Source organism: Rutilus rutilus (genome assembly GCF_951802725.1).
Source record: "Rutilus rutilus genome assembly, chromosome: 17".
Taxonomy (NCBI): Eukaryota; Metazoa; Chordata; class Actinopteri; order Cypriniformes; family Leuciscidae; genus Rutilus; species Rutilus rutilus.
In genome coordinates, this window is record NC_140230.1 from 23,782,625 (window position 1) to 23,797,527 (window position 14,903).

General features: G+C 41.7%; 1 protein-coding gene across 1 annotated transcript; it reads right to left on the minus strand.

Annotated features, from left to right (window-relative positions):
- Window positions 1-1,186: 1,186 nt before the first annotated feature.
- LOC311306769 (sterile alpha motif domain-containing protein 3-like) lies at window positions 1,187-14,687 on the minus strand. Its single transcript, XM_084435330.1, has 10 exons — window positions 14,579-14,687; window positions 11,062-13,592; window positions 10,546-10,675; window positions 10,189-10,377; window positions 9,138-9,225; window positions 8,023-8,166; window positions 7,003-7,200; window positions 6,728-6,890; window positions 2,356-2,432; window positions 1,187-1,642 (listed from the first exon to the last, which is right to left on the minus strand). The coding sequence occupies exons 3-10, from the start codon at window positions 10,629-10,631 to the stop codon at window positions 1,334-1,336; spliced, it is 1,254 nt and encodes a 417-aa protein (XP_084291456.1). The 5' UTR covers window positions 10,632-10,675; window positions 11,062-13,592; window positions 14,579-14,687; the 3' UTR covers window positions 1,187-1,333.
- Between the last annotated feature and the right edge of the window lie 216 nt (window positions 14,688-14,903).

The window sequence follows — 14,903 nt, forward strand, 5'->3', positions numbered from 1 at the left end:
ACTTCCCTTTCTCCTTACCACACACGGGTACCATCTCACTCAAAACAGTGCTGCACTGTCCAAAAGCTACGGTAATGCAGATTTTGCCACCAGTCTTATACTTCCTCACATTTGGACAGTAGAAAAGAGAATGACACAGTTAGTGAAAACCTTCTGGTGTCTCCAAAAATACAACTGTTCCAAAGCCTAGTGCACTGTCTGCGAAGGTTATTAGCTTAATTATGCTGTCTACTAAGGTACCTTCTTTTTGACCAAATTTTACAGCAGCATTGCATGTACAGTATAAGCAGAGAATGTAATCCTAGATTGCTCACTGAGAAATAAATCGACAAGCTTGGTGGGAAAAAAAAGTGGACAAAAAATCTGGTTTTTTTAGTGACTTTGCAGGTTATATGTGGCCAGGTCACTTTCACATTGGTTTTCATAGCAACAACGCAAACTTGCATAGACTCATCATATATATGTAAGCAATGGATATTTCACCATTGATTGTGTTTTTTATGAGGGCGGTATTCAAATCTTAACACATTTGTAGTAGACAACAGCATATAAACCAGCTGACATAACCTGTTGCATAAAAAAAGGTCAGTGTACTTTTGAGTCCATTCGTTTTTCCTTTTTTAAAACAGAAATCAAATATGGAAGATGCAGCTTCTTCTTTATTGAGTCTAACACTACACTCTAAACAAAAATGGTGCTAAATAGCACTAAAAGTGGTTCATTGGCTCGTAATCATAGGGGAACCACTTTAAGTGCCATATAGCACCTATCTTTAAAGGTGCTATACAGCACCTTTGTCAAATGGTGCTATGTAGAACCATAAGAGGTGCCATATAGCACCATGGTTGTTTATAATTGCTTCAACAAAAATGGTGCTCAACAGTACCCAACAGTGGTTCTTTGGCTCGTAATAATAGGGGAACCTCTTTTGGTACTATATGGCACTTAAGAAGCTTTATAGCACATTTGTTAAATGGTGCTATATAGAACCATTTATGTTTATTTATTTTTTTACATTTGAGGTAGTAGGGCCCATTATAATGCCAGATACTACAATTGATGAGTCAATATGCTTCTAAATGACAATTACTTACAAGATGGATAATTAATTTCTTAACAAATCGTGGCTTAAAAGATTCAAAATCCTGTAAATCTTACTGAGAAACAAAATACATTACACATTATACACTTTCAAAATAGTTTAATTAATTTCTTTCAGTTGCAAATAAAAACATCAACAACACTTGCTAACTGAGTTGTATACCCTAAAAAATAGAAATTGGAACTGGAAGGAGGCCCAGAAAGAGAAAAAGAGAGAGAGAGAGACTCCTGTCTATGCACAGATTGAGTTGTACACCCTTTTAATCGTGACAGGAAGTCCGGCTGTATCCTTCATTTTTAAAACAACGCACTCCAAAAAGGTCATTGTCTTTTTCAGTCCTTTAGGATATTGGATCCCAAACAGAAAATACGCACAAAGGACGAGGCCCAGTGCCATCGAGATGTCCTCACTCTCTTCTGTAATTGACTGGCCATCCAACATGATCACAATGTGGCCATACTGCATGGGATGACCCTCCCTGCAGCCTTTAAGCACCATTTTAGGTGTTGGGGTGTCAGGAGGGCAGGTCTGAGCATGGCCCTGGGGGAGAGGGGATAATAGCATTAACCATCTTCTCATATTTATTTGAAAGGCAAACCTTAAAAATATTTAAAGCAATAAGCCCCTTGAAGCAGTGTTTTACAGTGAATTTAGAACAGCTAAGGGGCGGAGTGCCTAAAAACCCCTTAGCTGTTCTAAATTCACTGTAAAACACGGCTTCAAGGGGCTTATTGCTTTTATAAAACGGTTACTCCATAAAAATATTCATTTTAATATTTATTTTATTCATAAAATAAACACCAGCAACAAAAAAATATAACATTATATCACATTTATTCCTCAGACAAGCAATGTAGTTCCAGAGGTTGCTAATCAACACATGGAGCAACAAAGACAGTAACAAACAGCAGTTGCGCAGTAACACTAATGTAATGCGGTCACAGGTGTTATGTTTGTTGAGTAATTTACAACGGCTTCAAACGCGGCTCAACCAATCAGAATCAAGGACCGGAACTATCCGTTTTATAATTAATGTTAACTCCTGTCATACAACTGCTCAAATACTTTTGGCCATTAACTGAAAATGAATGTAATTTTCTCTGCACTTTGATGGCATAGTTTGTGTAGACCAACAAACAAAAAACTAGGCCTAATGTTTGCATTGAAATCATTTGCACAACAAAATGGGCAATAAGTGCAGTGCTTTGATTAGATTGTGCTCCACACACTGTAGTTAACTGTTCATGGCTCACCTCAACTTCAAACAGCAACCCCGAGTCCTCCTTAAACAGTGCAGGCAAGAGCAGAATAGCTGCTTCCAACTGTAGGCCTTTAAACAAAAAAACATCATCAGGTTAACATAACATGGTGGATGCTTTTACCCAATGTTTTCTTTGTTTTTTAAACATTCTTTACTAACACAGTAATTAGTACTCCTCTTAATTACCCTTAACTACTAATTAGTCATTACTATTACGCAAGACAGATACATGCAGGAAGGTATGATCTCAGGCAGATAGGGTGTCAGTCAGTGGTTAGGGCTGTAACGATATGCGATATGAAACTGAAATCGCGACACTCAGATCCACAAACCTGTGTCGCGGTTGTGAGAAGGCAGAATCGCGAAAGAGTGGGGGGTGTGGGGTGTGGGAGCTATTCATCCTCAACACATCCTTTTTCAGTCGCGGAAAATACTTTTCAATACTCATCTGGATTGAAGCAGCAAACATTGTGTAAAAGTAAAAAAAAAAAAAGACAACATTATTTATAATAAGTTTGATTGATTCACAGCTCAGGAGTTTGATTGCTTCACAGCTTTCCTGGGTCAAAATTCGTCTTTGGTGGTGGCCGACACTGTCATTGTCACGGAGTCACTTGACAATGACACACCTCAATCAGCATTAACTCAGCGCACCTGGTCCCGCTCATCATCTCCGGAGTTCTAATCAGCTTCACCAGCACTGAATCATTACTCACCTCTGATGCACACTGCATATAAACCTCAGTCACTTTTCAACCAGCGTCCGGTCTCGTCTTACAATACCCGTGACTCTGGTTCCCTGCCTTAATTGTCTGTTTCAAGGATATCCTCTCGCAAGTACCTGTGGTATTATTCTAACATCTGTTCTGTTTCCCCAGCAGCCGCTGGGCGCGGTGGGCACCCCTGAGCACCTCCATCGGGGTATGAGCGGATCATCTCCTCGACTCCTCTCCCATGCTGTGAGAATTCTAAAGACTGTTCCCGTTTCTGCATCCCTTCAAACTGCTTTCACGTTTCAGTCCGTGTATAGACTGTGGTATGAGTGTCCCCCAATTTCCCCAAGCCATCGTGTGTTGTGGAGTTGCACAACGTGTCAAATAAACATTGTTAACCTACTTCTGTGTCTACGTTCCTCAGTAGTTTATGACAGAAGACCGGACCACACTAATGCAAGCTCCACCTGCTCGTGAGGTCCCGGCTGCGAGGACAGAGGCTGCTCGGGGTGTCACCGCACAAGCTGCCACCACATCTCAGCCGCACGCCGCCGCCGCCGCTACTGCATCATCCATCTCACATCCTTCGCTTCAGGAAACCCTCGCGGAACTCAGTCACACATTGCAAGCCCTCAGACCTGCCTCCGCCAGTCCCATGGCCAAACCCACATCATATTCGGGCGAGGAGGAATGCAGTGGTTTCCTCTTGCAATGGCAACTTTATATGGAGATAAATGCTAATAAATTTGTTTCAGAAAGAGCAAAAATTGCTTTTATTATCTCCCTACTCACTGGGCGCGCGCTGAATTGGGCACAAGCCTTGTGGAATGCCGACGTTCCCGCAATACAGACTTTGAGTAACTTTATTGAACATTTTCGAGTGGTTTTTGCCCAAACGTCTAGTGTTGTTTCAGTACACGACCAGCTGTTTCGTCTTCGCCAAGGCAGATCTACTGTTTCTGAGTATGCGTTGCAGTTCCGGACTATCGCCGCTAATAGCGGCTGGAATGAAACAGCATTGATGACCGCATACCGACAGGGACTGAATTCTGAAATCTGCCTACAGCTCGCCATCTATGATGACACGATCGGAATCGAGAAACTGATTCAACGGTCCATTTTCATTGCTCAACATCGCGCGGCTTGCCTGGGCTCTACCACTGCACCCTCTCCACGATTCTCCTCGCCCATCACACCTCCAGCACCCGAGCCGATGGAGATCGATTCAGGTCATCTAACCCCCGCAGAACGTACCCGCCGGCGCAACAATCATTTGTGTCTCTACTGCAGAGCCTCGGGTCATTTCCGCCTGGATTGCCCCATTCGTCCCAGGCGTTCAACATTGAGTTCTGTTGCTCTACCTTTCCCAATTACAAACCTGAAACAAACTCCGGTATTCATCACCTTTCGTAAACACTCTGTTTCAGCAAAAGCCCTGATTGACTCTGGCGCGGCCGGGAATTTCATGTCCGCATCATTGCTCAGCCGTCTTCAAGCCCGCCGCCAACGACTATCTTAACCACCCATTCCAGGTAATCACGGACCATCGCAATCTGGAGTATCTTAGAGATGCCAAGAGGTTGAATCCTCGTCAAGCACGGTGGGCGTTATTCTTCACTTGCTTTCACTTCTCCGTAACCTACCGTCCTGGATCAAAGAACCTCAAGGCAGATGCCTTATCCCGCTTGTACCAACTCGAAACCTCTACTGAAAGTGATGAGACCATCCTCCCTCCAGCCATAATCGTCAGCCCCATCCAGTGGAACATCAATGAACTCATAGCCGACGCCACCCAGAATGAACCTGCTCCGCCGGGAGGTCCTGAGGGGAAGATCTTCGTTCCATCTAACCTCCGCATTCCTCTCATTGACTCTGTGCATACCTCTCCGGGCTCTGGACACCCAGGCAGCCAACAAACCCTCTCACTCCTCCAGCAACGCTACTGGTGGTCTAGGATGGTCCAGGATACCTCCCGGTATGTACAAGGATGTACCGCTTGCGCAATGGCCAAGGTTTCTTTGACGTCTACCTGAAGGAAAACTGATGCCCTTGCCTATCCCGAACCGACCCTGGTCCCACATTGCAGTTGATTTTGTAACTGACTTACCTCCCTCTGACAATATGACCTGCATACTCGTGGTCGTAGACAGATTCTCTAAGTCCTGCAAGTTGCTCGCCCTTTCTGGGCTCCCTACAGCATTCAAGACTGCCGAGTTATTATTCTCTGCAATATTTCGTCACTTTGGGATTCCAGAAGACATTGTGTCAGATAGAGGACCTCAATTCATCTCTCGCGTCTGGAGGTCATTCTTTAAACTATTAGGAGTTTCAGTCAGTCTGACGTCGGGGTACCATCCTCAATCAAACGGCCAAGCGGAGCGCAAGATCCAAGAGATTGGGAGGTATCTACGAACCTACTGCCACGAAGCTCAGGACCACTGGAACCAGTACCTCCCATGGGCAAAATATGCCCAGAACTCCCTTCGCCAGTCCTCTACCGGCCTAACACCGTTTCAGTGTGTACTGGTATACCAACCGCCACTATTTCCTTGGTCTGGTGAACCATCGGACGTCCCAGCAGTACAACACTGGTTCAGGGAGAGTGAGAGGGTCTGGGACTCAGCCCATATTCATCTCGAAAGGGCAGTCCGGAGGCACCAACAACAAGCTGATACCCGACGTAGAACCACTCCCCACTACACTCCCGGCCAGTTGGTATGGCTTTCGACCCGGGACATCCGTCTCCGGCTGCCCTCACGTAAGCTGAGTCCCAGGTACATCGGACCATTCGCGATTCTGAGGCAGGTCAACGAGGTGTCTTATCGTCTGGTACTTCCCCGTCACTACAAGATAGCACCCACCTTTCATGTATCTTTGTTGAAACCTTACACTGCACCTCTTACCCCTCTGTCCACAGTTTCGGATGCCAGTGAAGTACCCCCTCCTCCTGTGGACCCCGCAGAAGACGCTGTGTACCAGGTCCACACCATCTTGGACTCCCGACGACGGGGGGGTCAGCTTCAGTACCTTGTGGACTGGGAGGGGTTCGGACCAGAGGAGCGCTGCTGGGTCCACCGGGATGACATCTTGGACCCCACACTTCTCCAAGATTTCCATCGCAACCACCCGGATCGCCCTCGTCGTCGGGGTCTACGGCCCTCAGGAGCTGGCCGTGGAGGGGGGGGGTACTGTCACGGAGTCACTCGACAATGACACACCTCAATCAGCATTAACTCAGCGCACCTGGTCCCGCTCATCATCTCCGGAGTTCTAATCAGCTTCACCTGCACTGAATCATCACTCACCTCTGATGCACACTGCATATAAACCTCAGTCACTTTTCAACCAGCGTCCGGTCTCGTCTTACAATACCCGTGACTCTGGTTCCCTGCCTTAATTGTCTGTTTCAAGGATATCCTCCTTATATATATACTTATATATAAGTAAAAAATCTTACTTAGTGTTGCTTTAATAAAAATATCTTTGAGATCAATAAAATTATATCATTTTAAAAAAAAGAAAAAAAAAAGATTGAGGTTTGTATCGAATCGTGGGTCAAAAATTGTGATACGAACCGAATCGTGGGTTTGGTGTATCGTTACAGCCCTATCAGTTGTACACTGAAAATCTAAGCAGTGCAGATTTAATTACCTTTTTTCAGTCTGCCATCTTCACAGTCATCAATCACACGCCTGAACGTCTCTTTCAGGGGACTCCGTGAAACTTGAAGGACTCGAGGTGCCATTACAGAGAGCTGTGAGAGAATTTGTTGGTCCACATCAACTTTGGTATGGTCTCTCAGATCCCAAAGGAGCTTATGTTAAGATGAAGGCAAAGTAGAAATGACATTGAAATATAGGCTAGTCATAACTCAATTAAATATTTACAATTAACTAAGGAGGCAATTAGTACACTACTGTACTTACCATTTTGGCCAGTCTGAAACACGGGAACTCAGAGATAGTCTCCTCTGTGCTGTGGTTGGACACAAAATTTCTCTGGTAGCATTTTATCAGCGCCATTCTTTCTTTGAGAAGCTCTATGTTTGGTCGAAGCTTCTCTGTTTCCTCCTTAATTACTCTCAGATGTTCCCTGATGCTTCGTTCGTCTTCTCCTGCATCAACCTATTGGGGTAGTTAAATTGTTACAAATGGGGGCTCTCAATAAACTACAACATTGGGACCAGCAACTTTTAAACTATGAGGAGAAAAGGCCTAATGGTCATTCTGCATAGACTAATTTATAACTACAAAAAAAAAAAAAAAGTATAGTCTTAGTTGTTATCCCACCATATTTATAGTGGCCAATCAACTCGTCGGAACCTTAAAGGACAGGTTAGCATTTTATGAACCCAGGTCCATTTAACCATTGTTTGGCATGACATTGACTTGTAGTGATCGCTTTAGTATTGAGATACATTGAGATACATCCTCTAACCAGACTTAAATCCAATGGGGCATAAATCATGATACATGTCCTTTTCCAAAATAGGAAGCTCACAGTAAAATCAGTATCAAAAGGTAAGGGGGGCAAATTACACAAAGCTCGTAACGTTTGATACAAAGTACAGTTTGCAACCATTTCTTCAGTAGAACATAAGACACATCTGATTATACTATGAGCTTCCCATTTTGGAAAATTACATTTATCAGGGTTTTTGAAGGCCCAAATTTTTGGTATTGGATCGGTAGATCCCTATGAATGACAATCTGAGAGCTGGCTCGAGCCCCGTTCACACCGCCAGCAGCGACACTGGCGACGACTTCTGGCGGCACGAGCGACAGTGACCGTTGGCGACAGAATTGAAAAATTTCAACTTTATGCAAATGAGATGGATTTTCACGAACAACAACCAATAGGAAAGATGTCTCTGATGTCCATGGATTATTGCAGAAATTGCAATTTTACAATTTTGCAAAGTTTATTGCAGAATTTGAGATTTTTACCGTGGTACTTGGATTAGCTTCAGCTGTCTGAAGAGGTCGCTTCCTTCCTGCCCATCTCTCTTTCATTCGCTGTATTTCATTGTTGGCAAAAAGCGGCTGCCTTTCCTTCTTAAACTTATTTCTCAGTGATTCAAGCAGGGAATCCTTGAAAAAGGGGGGAAAGAGATTGTAGTTTTTAATGAAACATTTACTTCATGCTAACAGTCAGTCACATTGCAGAACCTATATAGCAAGTTTATGTTGTATACACTTTTTGACCATCTACATTTTGGGTACGTGCATACTAGGGCTGTAACGATTCCTCGATTAATGTTGAGTACTCGATTTAAAAAAAATCCTCGATTGCATTTTCCCAGTGTCGAGTAACCTGCAAAATACCGGAAGTGGTGCATACAGACGTGAATCCATGAACCACAATATTACAAAGTTTTCTAAGGCTACGCAATCTATTTAAAACTATTTACAATCATAATATAGCATAGTGCTATCATGAAATCACAAAGGTGATTCAGTAAAAAAAATATATGCGCCAAAACCTCGGACATGTGTTTCATAGTGCACTGTCAAAGTCTTCATCATATCTGTTGTGGTACCGGTCTTTGCAACAATTATTTTACCGCAAATACTGCATCGCGCTGTTGGCATCGAGCCTGGACTGGAGAAATGTAGCCACACATTTGATCGACTTTTCCACATCTTTAGGGTATATTGTGTGTTTGTGTGTGTGTGTCTCATATGAGTATGTGCGCAGAGAGTTTGTGTGTGTGTGCTTGCGTCTCATAGAGTATGTGCGCGAGTTTAGTATATACAACAATATTTAACGCGATTGTATCGAGGCAATTCGGTCGGTACCTAAATATCGAACTCGGTAACCAGCCCTAACTTATAGATGTAAAAACTTTTTAGAATTTTAACGCATCATAAAAATACAGAGCCTTCATCCTCATAAAACGTTTTACTGCCATGGAATAAAATACCAGATGGACCTACTTGGTTAGAAAGTGTATCCTTGGAAAAAAAAAAAACTGGTATCCCCAATAATTAATTTCTAATTATTATTAATTTGTAAAACTATGAATTAATTTTGAATAACATTAATACAATTGAAAACTTACATATCCAGACCCAATACTTTCCCTAAGGAATGGGTGGTCCATTGTTACGTTTGACAGAAGTTCAATGTACTGAAGATGAGTTGGGTACCTGAAAGAGAAAAGCATACTGGTGTTAGTAACTATACTAGCCATAGCAACTACACACTGAAAATTCTAAGGGTAGCGGCACATTGTCACAATTATGTTCTGTCTAGTCTGCACATGTTCTCGTTAGTCGCTGGTTAGGTCATCTTCCTCCACTTGTGTCTGGTTAGTTCCCTCATTTCATCCTGTGAATTTATACTCCCTGTTCTGTCAGTCCCTTGTCGGTTCTCGTTAATGTTAGTTGTGGTTGTGTCTGTCCTGCCTGAGTTTGATCAGTAAAGATTGCGTTTAACCCTCATCTTCATCTTGTGCCTTCAACTACCAGCCAGACGTTACACACATGTATAGCAGTCTTTTAATAAGGCTGTAACAATGGCTGCCCCCCAAAAAATTATTAATTAAACTGTTCAGGAGCCAGACGAGTCAAAACTTGTTAACTAAAAAAAGATATGTAATAAATTTCAGTTTCCCGGAAAATATCTCAAACCACCCATACACAAAATGAATGCCTTCCAATACCCACAATAACACAGAATAGGGGCTTTAACGAAATTTCAGGTCAAAATTTATTTACGAAAACATATAAAAAATTACACAAACAGCGTTTGTATGTTTTCACACTAAATGTTGTCTATGCACGACTGGACCATCACCATTTCTACTATGTGTTACAAATAGGGTTGGGTATCGGTTGGGTTTTATCCGATACCAGTACCTACTCGGTATAAAAAAATTAATAAAAAAGTCATGCACTGAAATTTTCGTTCTTGTTCGGTCTCATTACTACCGTTTATGTCGGAACCGGTTCCCTATTGGCACCGCGTTTCCGGTACCCAACCTTAGTTACATATGACCCTCTTGGTTATGTACGTCTGGCAAGAATCATGTATTGGATGTATTGTATTGGTTGCAGTGCAATTAATCAAGCATTAATCAAGCTAGAAAGGCACAAGTAGCAGCAACTTACATTGTTTTCTTACTAAGGTGGTCAAAAAGAGTCTGGATCAATAGATTTCGTAGTTTTGTTTTACTTGCACTCTTCAGATCAGAATCTCTTCTGTCTATGGCCATCCTCAGCACTGTTGGAATCACTAAAGAGGTATCTGGACTGGACTGTGCTTGGCTGGAGTTATCATTGTTTCTTGGAGGGTTCTCTCTGCAGAGAAAAAAATGGAGGAAGAAAAGGGAAACTCAATAAGAGACTTGGCCATCAAAAAATAGAATCAAATTAGCAAATTAACAGTTAGTAAAACACTGGTGAACTACAATGTAACAGAGTGGGCACAGTGCTGTGTTTTGGCATATGGGATACTGTTCTGATTACCTGGTCATTGGTGTGCTTTTAAGTTTATCCAACTGGGCCAGAAACAGACTCTGCTTGCGAATGACCGGAATGAGCCTCTCAGACATCCTCTCTGAGATAATAGCAAGAGTGGCTCCATCTATCTCATGTTCTGGAAACGAGAAAGCATTTAATTAAGAAGGAGGGGTTCAACAAATAGCAAGCATTGTTATGAATTTATCAATTAGACCTTGCATTGTGATTGGCAAAGCTACATTCCAGGGAGTGACAAAATCTTGTGATAAATTTGTATTCTGTTGATCAATTGCAGTAGTCAGAGCTAAATTAATGATGTTGTAGCTTAGCAAATGCTAATCTCCTTTCAGGAGAGCATTGGTAAAATAGGTTGAGTGGTATTGGTTAATTACTAATTAAAGCTTGACTGGCACATTGCATCGCTAACACCAAGATTCTGATTCTGTTCATCACTGAAATCAAACAAATCATTAGCCTAAACTTAAATCAATTTAAAGTTGCAAATAACTTAGTATATCTCACAGGCCGATGAAGCAGTGTGATGAACAGGTTGTCTTCTTGATCCGTGTATGCGTCAAGGGCATGGAAGTCAGTTTCCTCCCCAGGTGTAATGGCCACCCACTGAGTTGTCGACTGGACACCGTAGGCATGCAGATGCTCAGAGAAGCACCAAGTTTTGTAGAGTCTTCCGCACAATTTCCACTGACTGTGGTACTTGACAATATGTAAAACTTTCAAAAAAACTGGGATTTCCTCAGCATGCACAAGGTCAAGGATCAAGAAGTCTCCAGTGGTGTATTTGACTCTGTCATATATCACTTGTTTGGTTTTCCAGAGTGTCTCACTCAGTTCAGCAGTGTCCTCTGCAATAATCTCTCTAAGCTGAGAGGGTAGTGCATTCAAACGTATCTCTATTAAAGAGTACGGGACATCTTCCGAGCCATGGTTTCCAGTTGATTGTGCTTCCCAACACTGGCGCATTTGATAGCGCTTTGCCAGAGTCTTTGCAATATTCTGGTAATTGTTTACAATCGATGAAAGGCGCTTAAAGTACAGGTGTTTGGCCTCATACCTGAGACACCAATGTGCTCTCAGTGGGCCGTGCTGTTTGATTAATCGAGGATAGTGAACCAGAAAGTGAATCTTTGGAGTGAAGTTGTCAGGGAAAAGCTTCTGAAAACTCTTCAGAAATTCTGTGATGAGAGCAGATAATGGACTCAGCCAACTTGTTTTGATCACAGGTGCCAGTACTATGTCACATATAGATCTAAATAGCAAATAGAGAGCCCAGTAAGTGTTTTCCTGAGGAATGAAGCTTCCAATCAAAAAAGGTAAGAGTCGGAAAAGGGTTAGTTTTTCAACAGCTTTTCCTGGGATGACACCTTGCAGCAGAGCAGATGGCTTCAGCAAAACAGGCCTGTGAGTGATATCGTTTTGTCCAAAGGGGAACTGTTGTAGCTGTTCATTAAACTGTTCCAGTGTTACCAGCCTTTCACGGGTAAGCTTCAGCAAGACTAATTTCAGAACCTGTGGGATGACCCCTTCAAGAATATCATGCATCAAGTCAGGCGGAAAGGATTCAGTAACCTCAAAATGAGGCAGTTTATCAAAAGGACAGCGTCTAGTAACACCATACAAGGATTTACCATCTGACACTTGTAAATGTCTACGGTGTGTGTCAGGAGTCCGGAGAATACACTCACTTTCCTCAGTTTTGGTACCAATGTCACGGTGATGGCACAGACAGAAACGACAGATCCGTCCTTGACTAAAGCAAGTATTGAAGCCAGCCAAGGAATGGGCTGATAAATTGTCAGCACAAATGGAAATCACGGAGCCTTTGAAAACGCAGGACTGGTCTTCAATGTCAACTGATACACCACGGCACTGAAGTTCACAAAGGTCACGAAGAAGAGGATGCAAAATTTGCTCATAACCATACTTCTGAAACAATCGGTTTCTGACAAGTACTGCCACATGTATATTTTGAAGACTGGAACGATACTTCAGAGGAATATTTCCAAGAACAAAGTAGACACTTAAAATTTTGTGGATTTGCCTTTTGGATCCTAAACAATTTACAATTTCAAATTCATCAGTATATAACTGGAGCCGCAGCTGTGTCTCAGAACCATCAAAAAAGGGATGCTGCTGAAAAATTAATCCATCTGTGAGGTCTTTAAGTGTTTCTCCATCAAAAACTGGGTTTTCCACAACATAATGAAAAACATCATCTTTTTTCAGAATATTTTTTAAAACTTCCAAAATGGGAATATACTGGAAAGTCTCTTTTCTTCCTGTTGAGTCATATCCGAGTAAATACTCGACTGGTTCAATTAACCCAAACTCGCTAATACAGTATCTCTCAAACTGATAGTCTGACACAACAACATCAAAACACTTCCCAAAGAGGTTGTCTTCAACCAAGGACTTCAAGTTTGAATGATTGTCAATATTGATATTTGTTTCTTCTAGACAGAAGTGTAGAAGGTCCCTAGACTGTTCATTAAAAAGTTCAATGAGTATTTTCACTTCACGAGTAATAGTATGCCGAACAGTTTTGGGGAGGATGTGCTTTTCTTGAAGTTTTAAACAAAACAGTGCAAAATGTCTCTCAATTAGTGATCTGAATCCACATATTTTTTCTGAAAAAGAGATATTTGGTTCTTCAGAATCAAAAGTCTCCTCGAAATCGTTAGAAGTAGTTGAGGTGCCTGGAATCTCCTGATTGTTCTCAGAATCCTCTGCGTCTCTCGAGATTTTATGAGTCCGAAAAACATGGACACGTAAAGAACTCACTCTTTTGTACCTTTTTTGGCAGCCATTGTGTCCACATACAACAGAGAAATGTGGCTCATTCTCATGGAAATACTGCAGGTGTTTGAGGTATTTGTTGTAAGAGACTGTTCTTACATGGCAGTTAGGGCACTGGTGCATTGATCACAGAATACTTGAAGCTCACCCACAAAAGTTTCACAGAATTCACCCAAGTCAGTATCTCTCAACCACTGGCAAACTTGGACAGAAGTCCAACATTTGAAGTCTGTCATAACCTGAAGAAAGGGAGAAAATAACAAAACAAATTACAACACTAGGATGAATGTAAGCCTATAGACCTATCTGCAGCCCAGTGATGACAAACATTCATTATTTAATTATTTTGTGCATGTTGACCATATTATGATTTATGAAGTAATAAAAAGATATACCTGAAATTCCCTGTGTAAAAACATTATAGTCTAATATGTCAACAAAATAAAATAATAATTTTCAACCTGGCTTAATCCAGTGTTTCAGTTCTTGAAATATAATATGCAAATTAGCAGATATTTTGATTAGATACAAAATACCATTTGCATATTTAAACATAACATTTTAGAAAACCTGTAACAAAATAATATTGTTTTAATGTAAATAATCAACTAGGAAAGTTGCATGGTGATATCTATTAGTTAAATTTGAGTACCCTATTTACCTTAAGTGTACTCTAGACACTAGCAGAGACACTAAAGGTAAAGACTACACAGTATCCATGGTAACGAAAGCCCGCCACTGGGGGAACAAACTGTCAGCCGTTAGACCACCAATATTATAAAGAGGCTATTACACGGGAGTGTTATAACGTTATATCTAGAGATAGTCAAGAAAATAACGACCCCGTTACACTTACTTACACTTCAGTGTTCGTGAAACAACAAATATCCCTAACCGTTTCTCCTAACGTTAAGTTACACCTCTCTCTGTGTGTAACGTTATTGCTTGAGCTTTGTCGATTAAGTTAGACCGGGCCAGACCAGGCGTTTCAGTATGTTTGGTTAAAACTTACGTCAATGGGATGCTATTCGCTTTGTTTATTGGGCCAAAAATCAACCTGCAAGTTAACGTTTTATTAGCCAACACGGTTGGTCAGGCTCCACAGTCAGCTAACCTTAGCATTAACGTCACAAAACATGGTAAAATGTTTGCAAAATACAATAAAAAGTTTCCCCTGACAACGTTAATAGTATATTCCTGTCGCAGTATGTGCTATGACACTCACCTCGAAAAAAATATCTTCTTCTGTCTCTTTTTGAAGTCTGTTCGTCCTGGCTTTGGTTGACGTCGAGTCCAATGGTCCAACGACGCAGTTGTTCTAGAATTTTCTTTGAGGAATGCGGCGCTCGCGCTCGCGCTCGCGCTCGCTCACGTGCACCTGACATGCACACAGTGCACACTAATCGGCGCGTACGTTTTTATTTAATTATATATTTATTTATTATGATTTTTTTTTTACTTTCAAAATGACAGAATTCAACAACAAGTTCTTGACACATTTTCAAATTTTGTAAGTATAAATTTAAACACGTTTTTAAACATAACTTCTC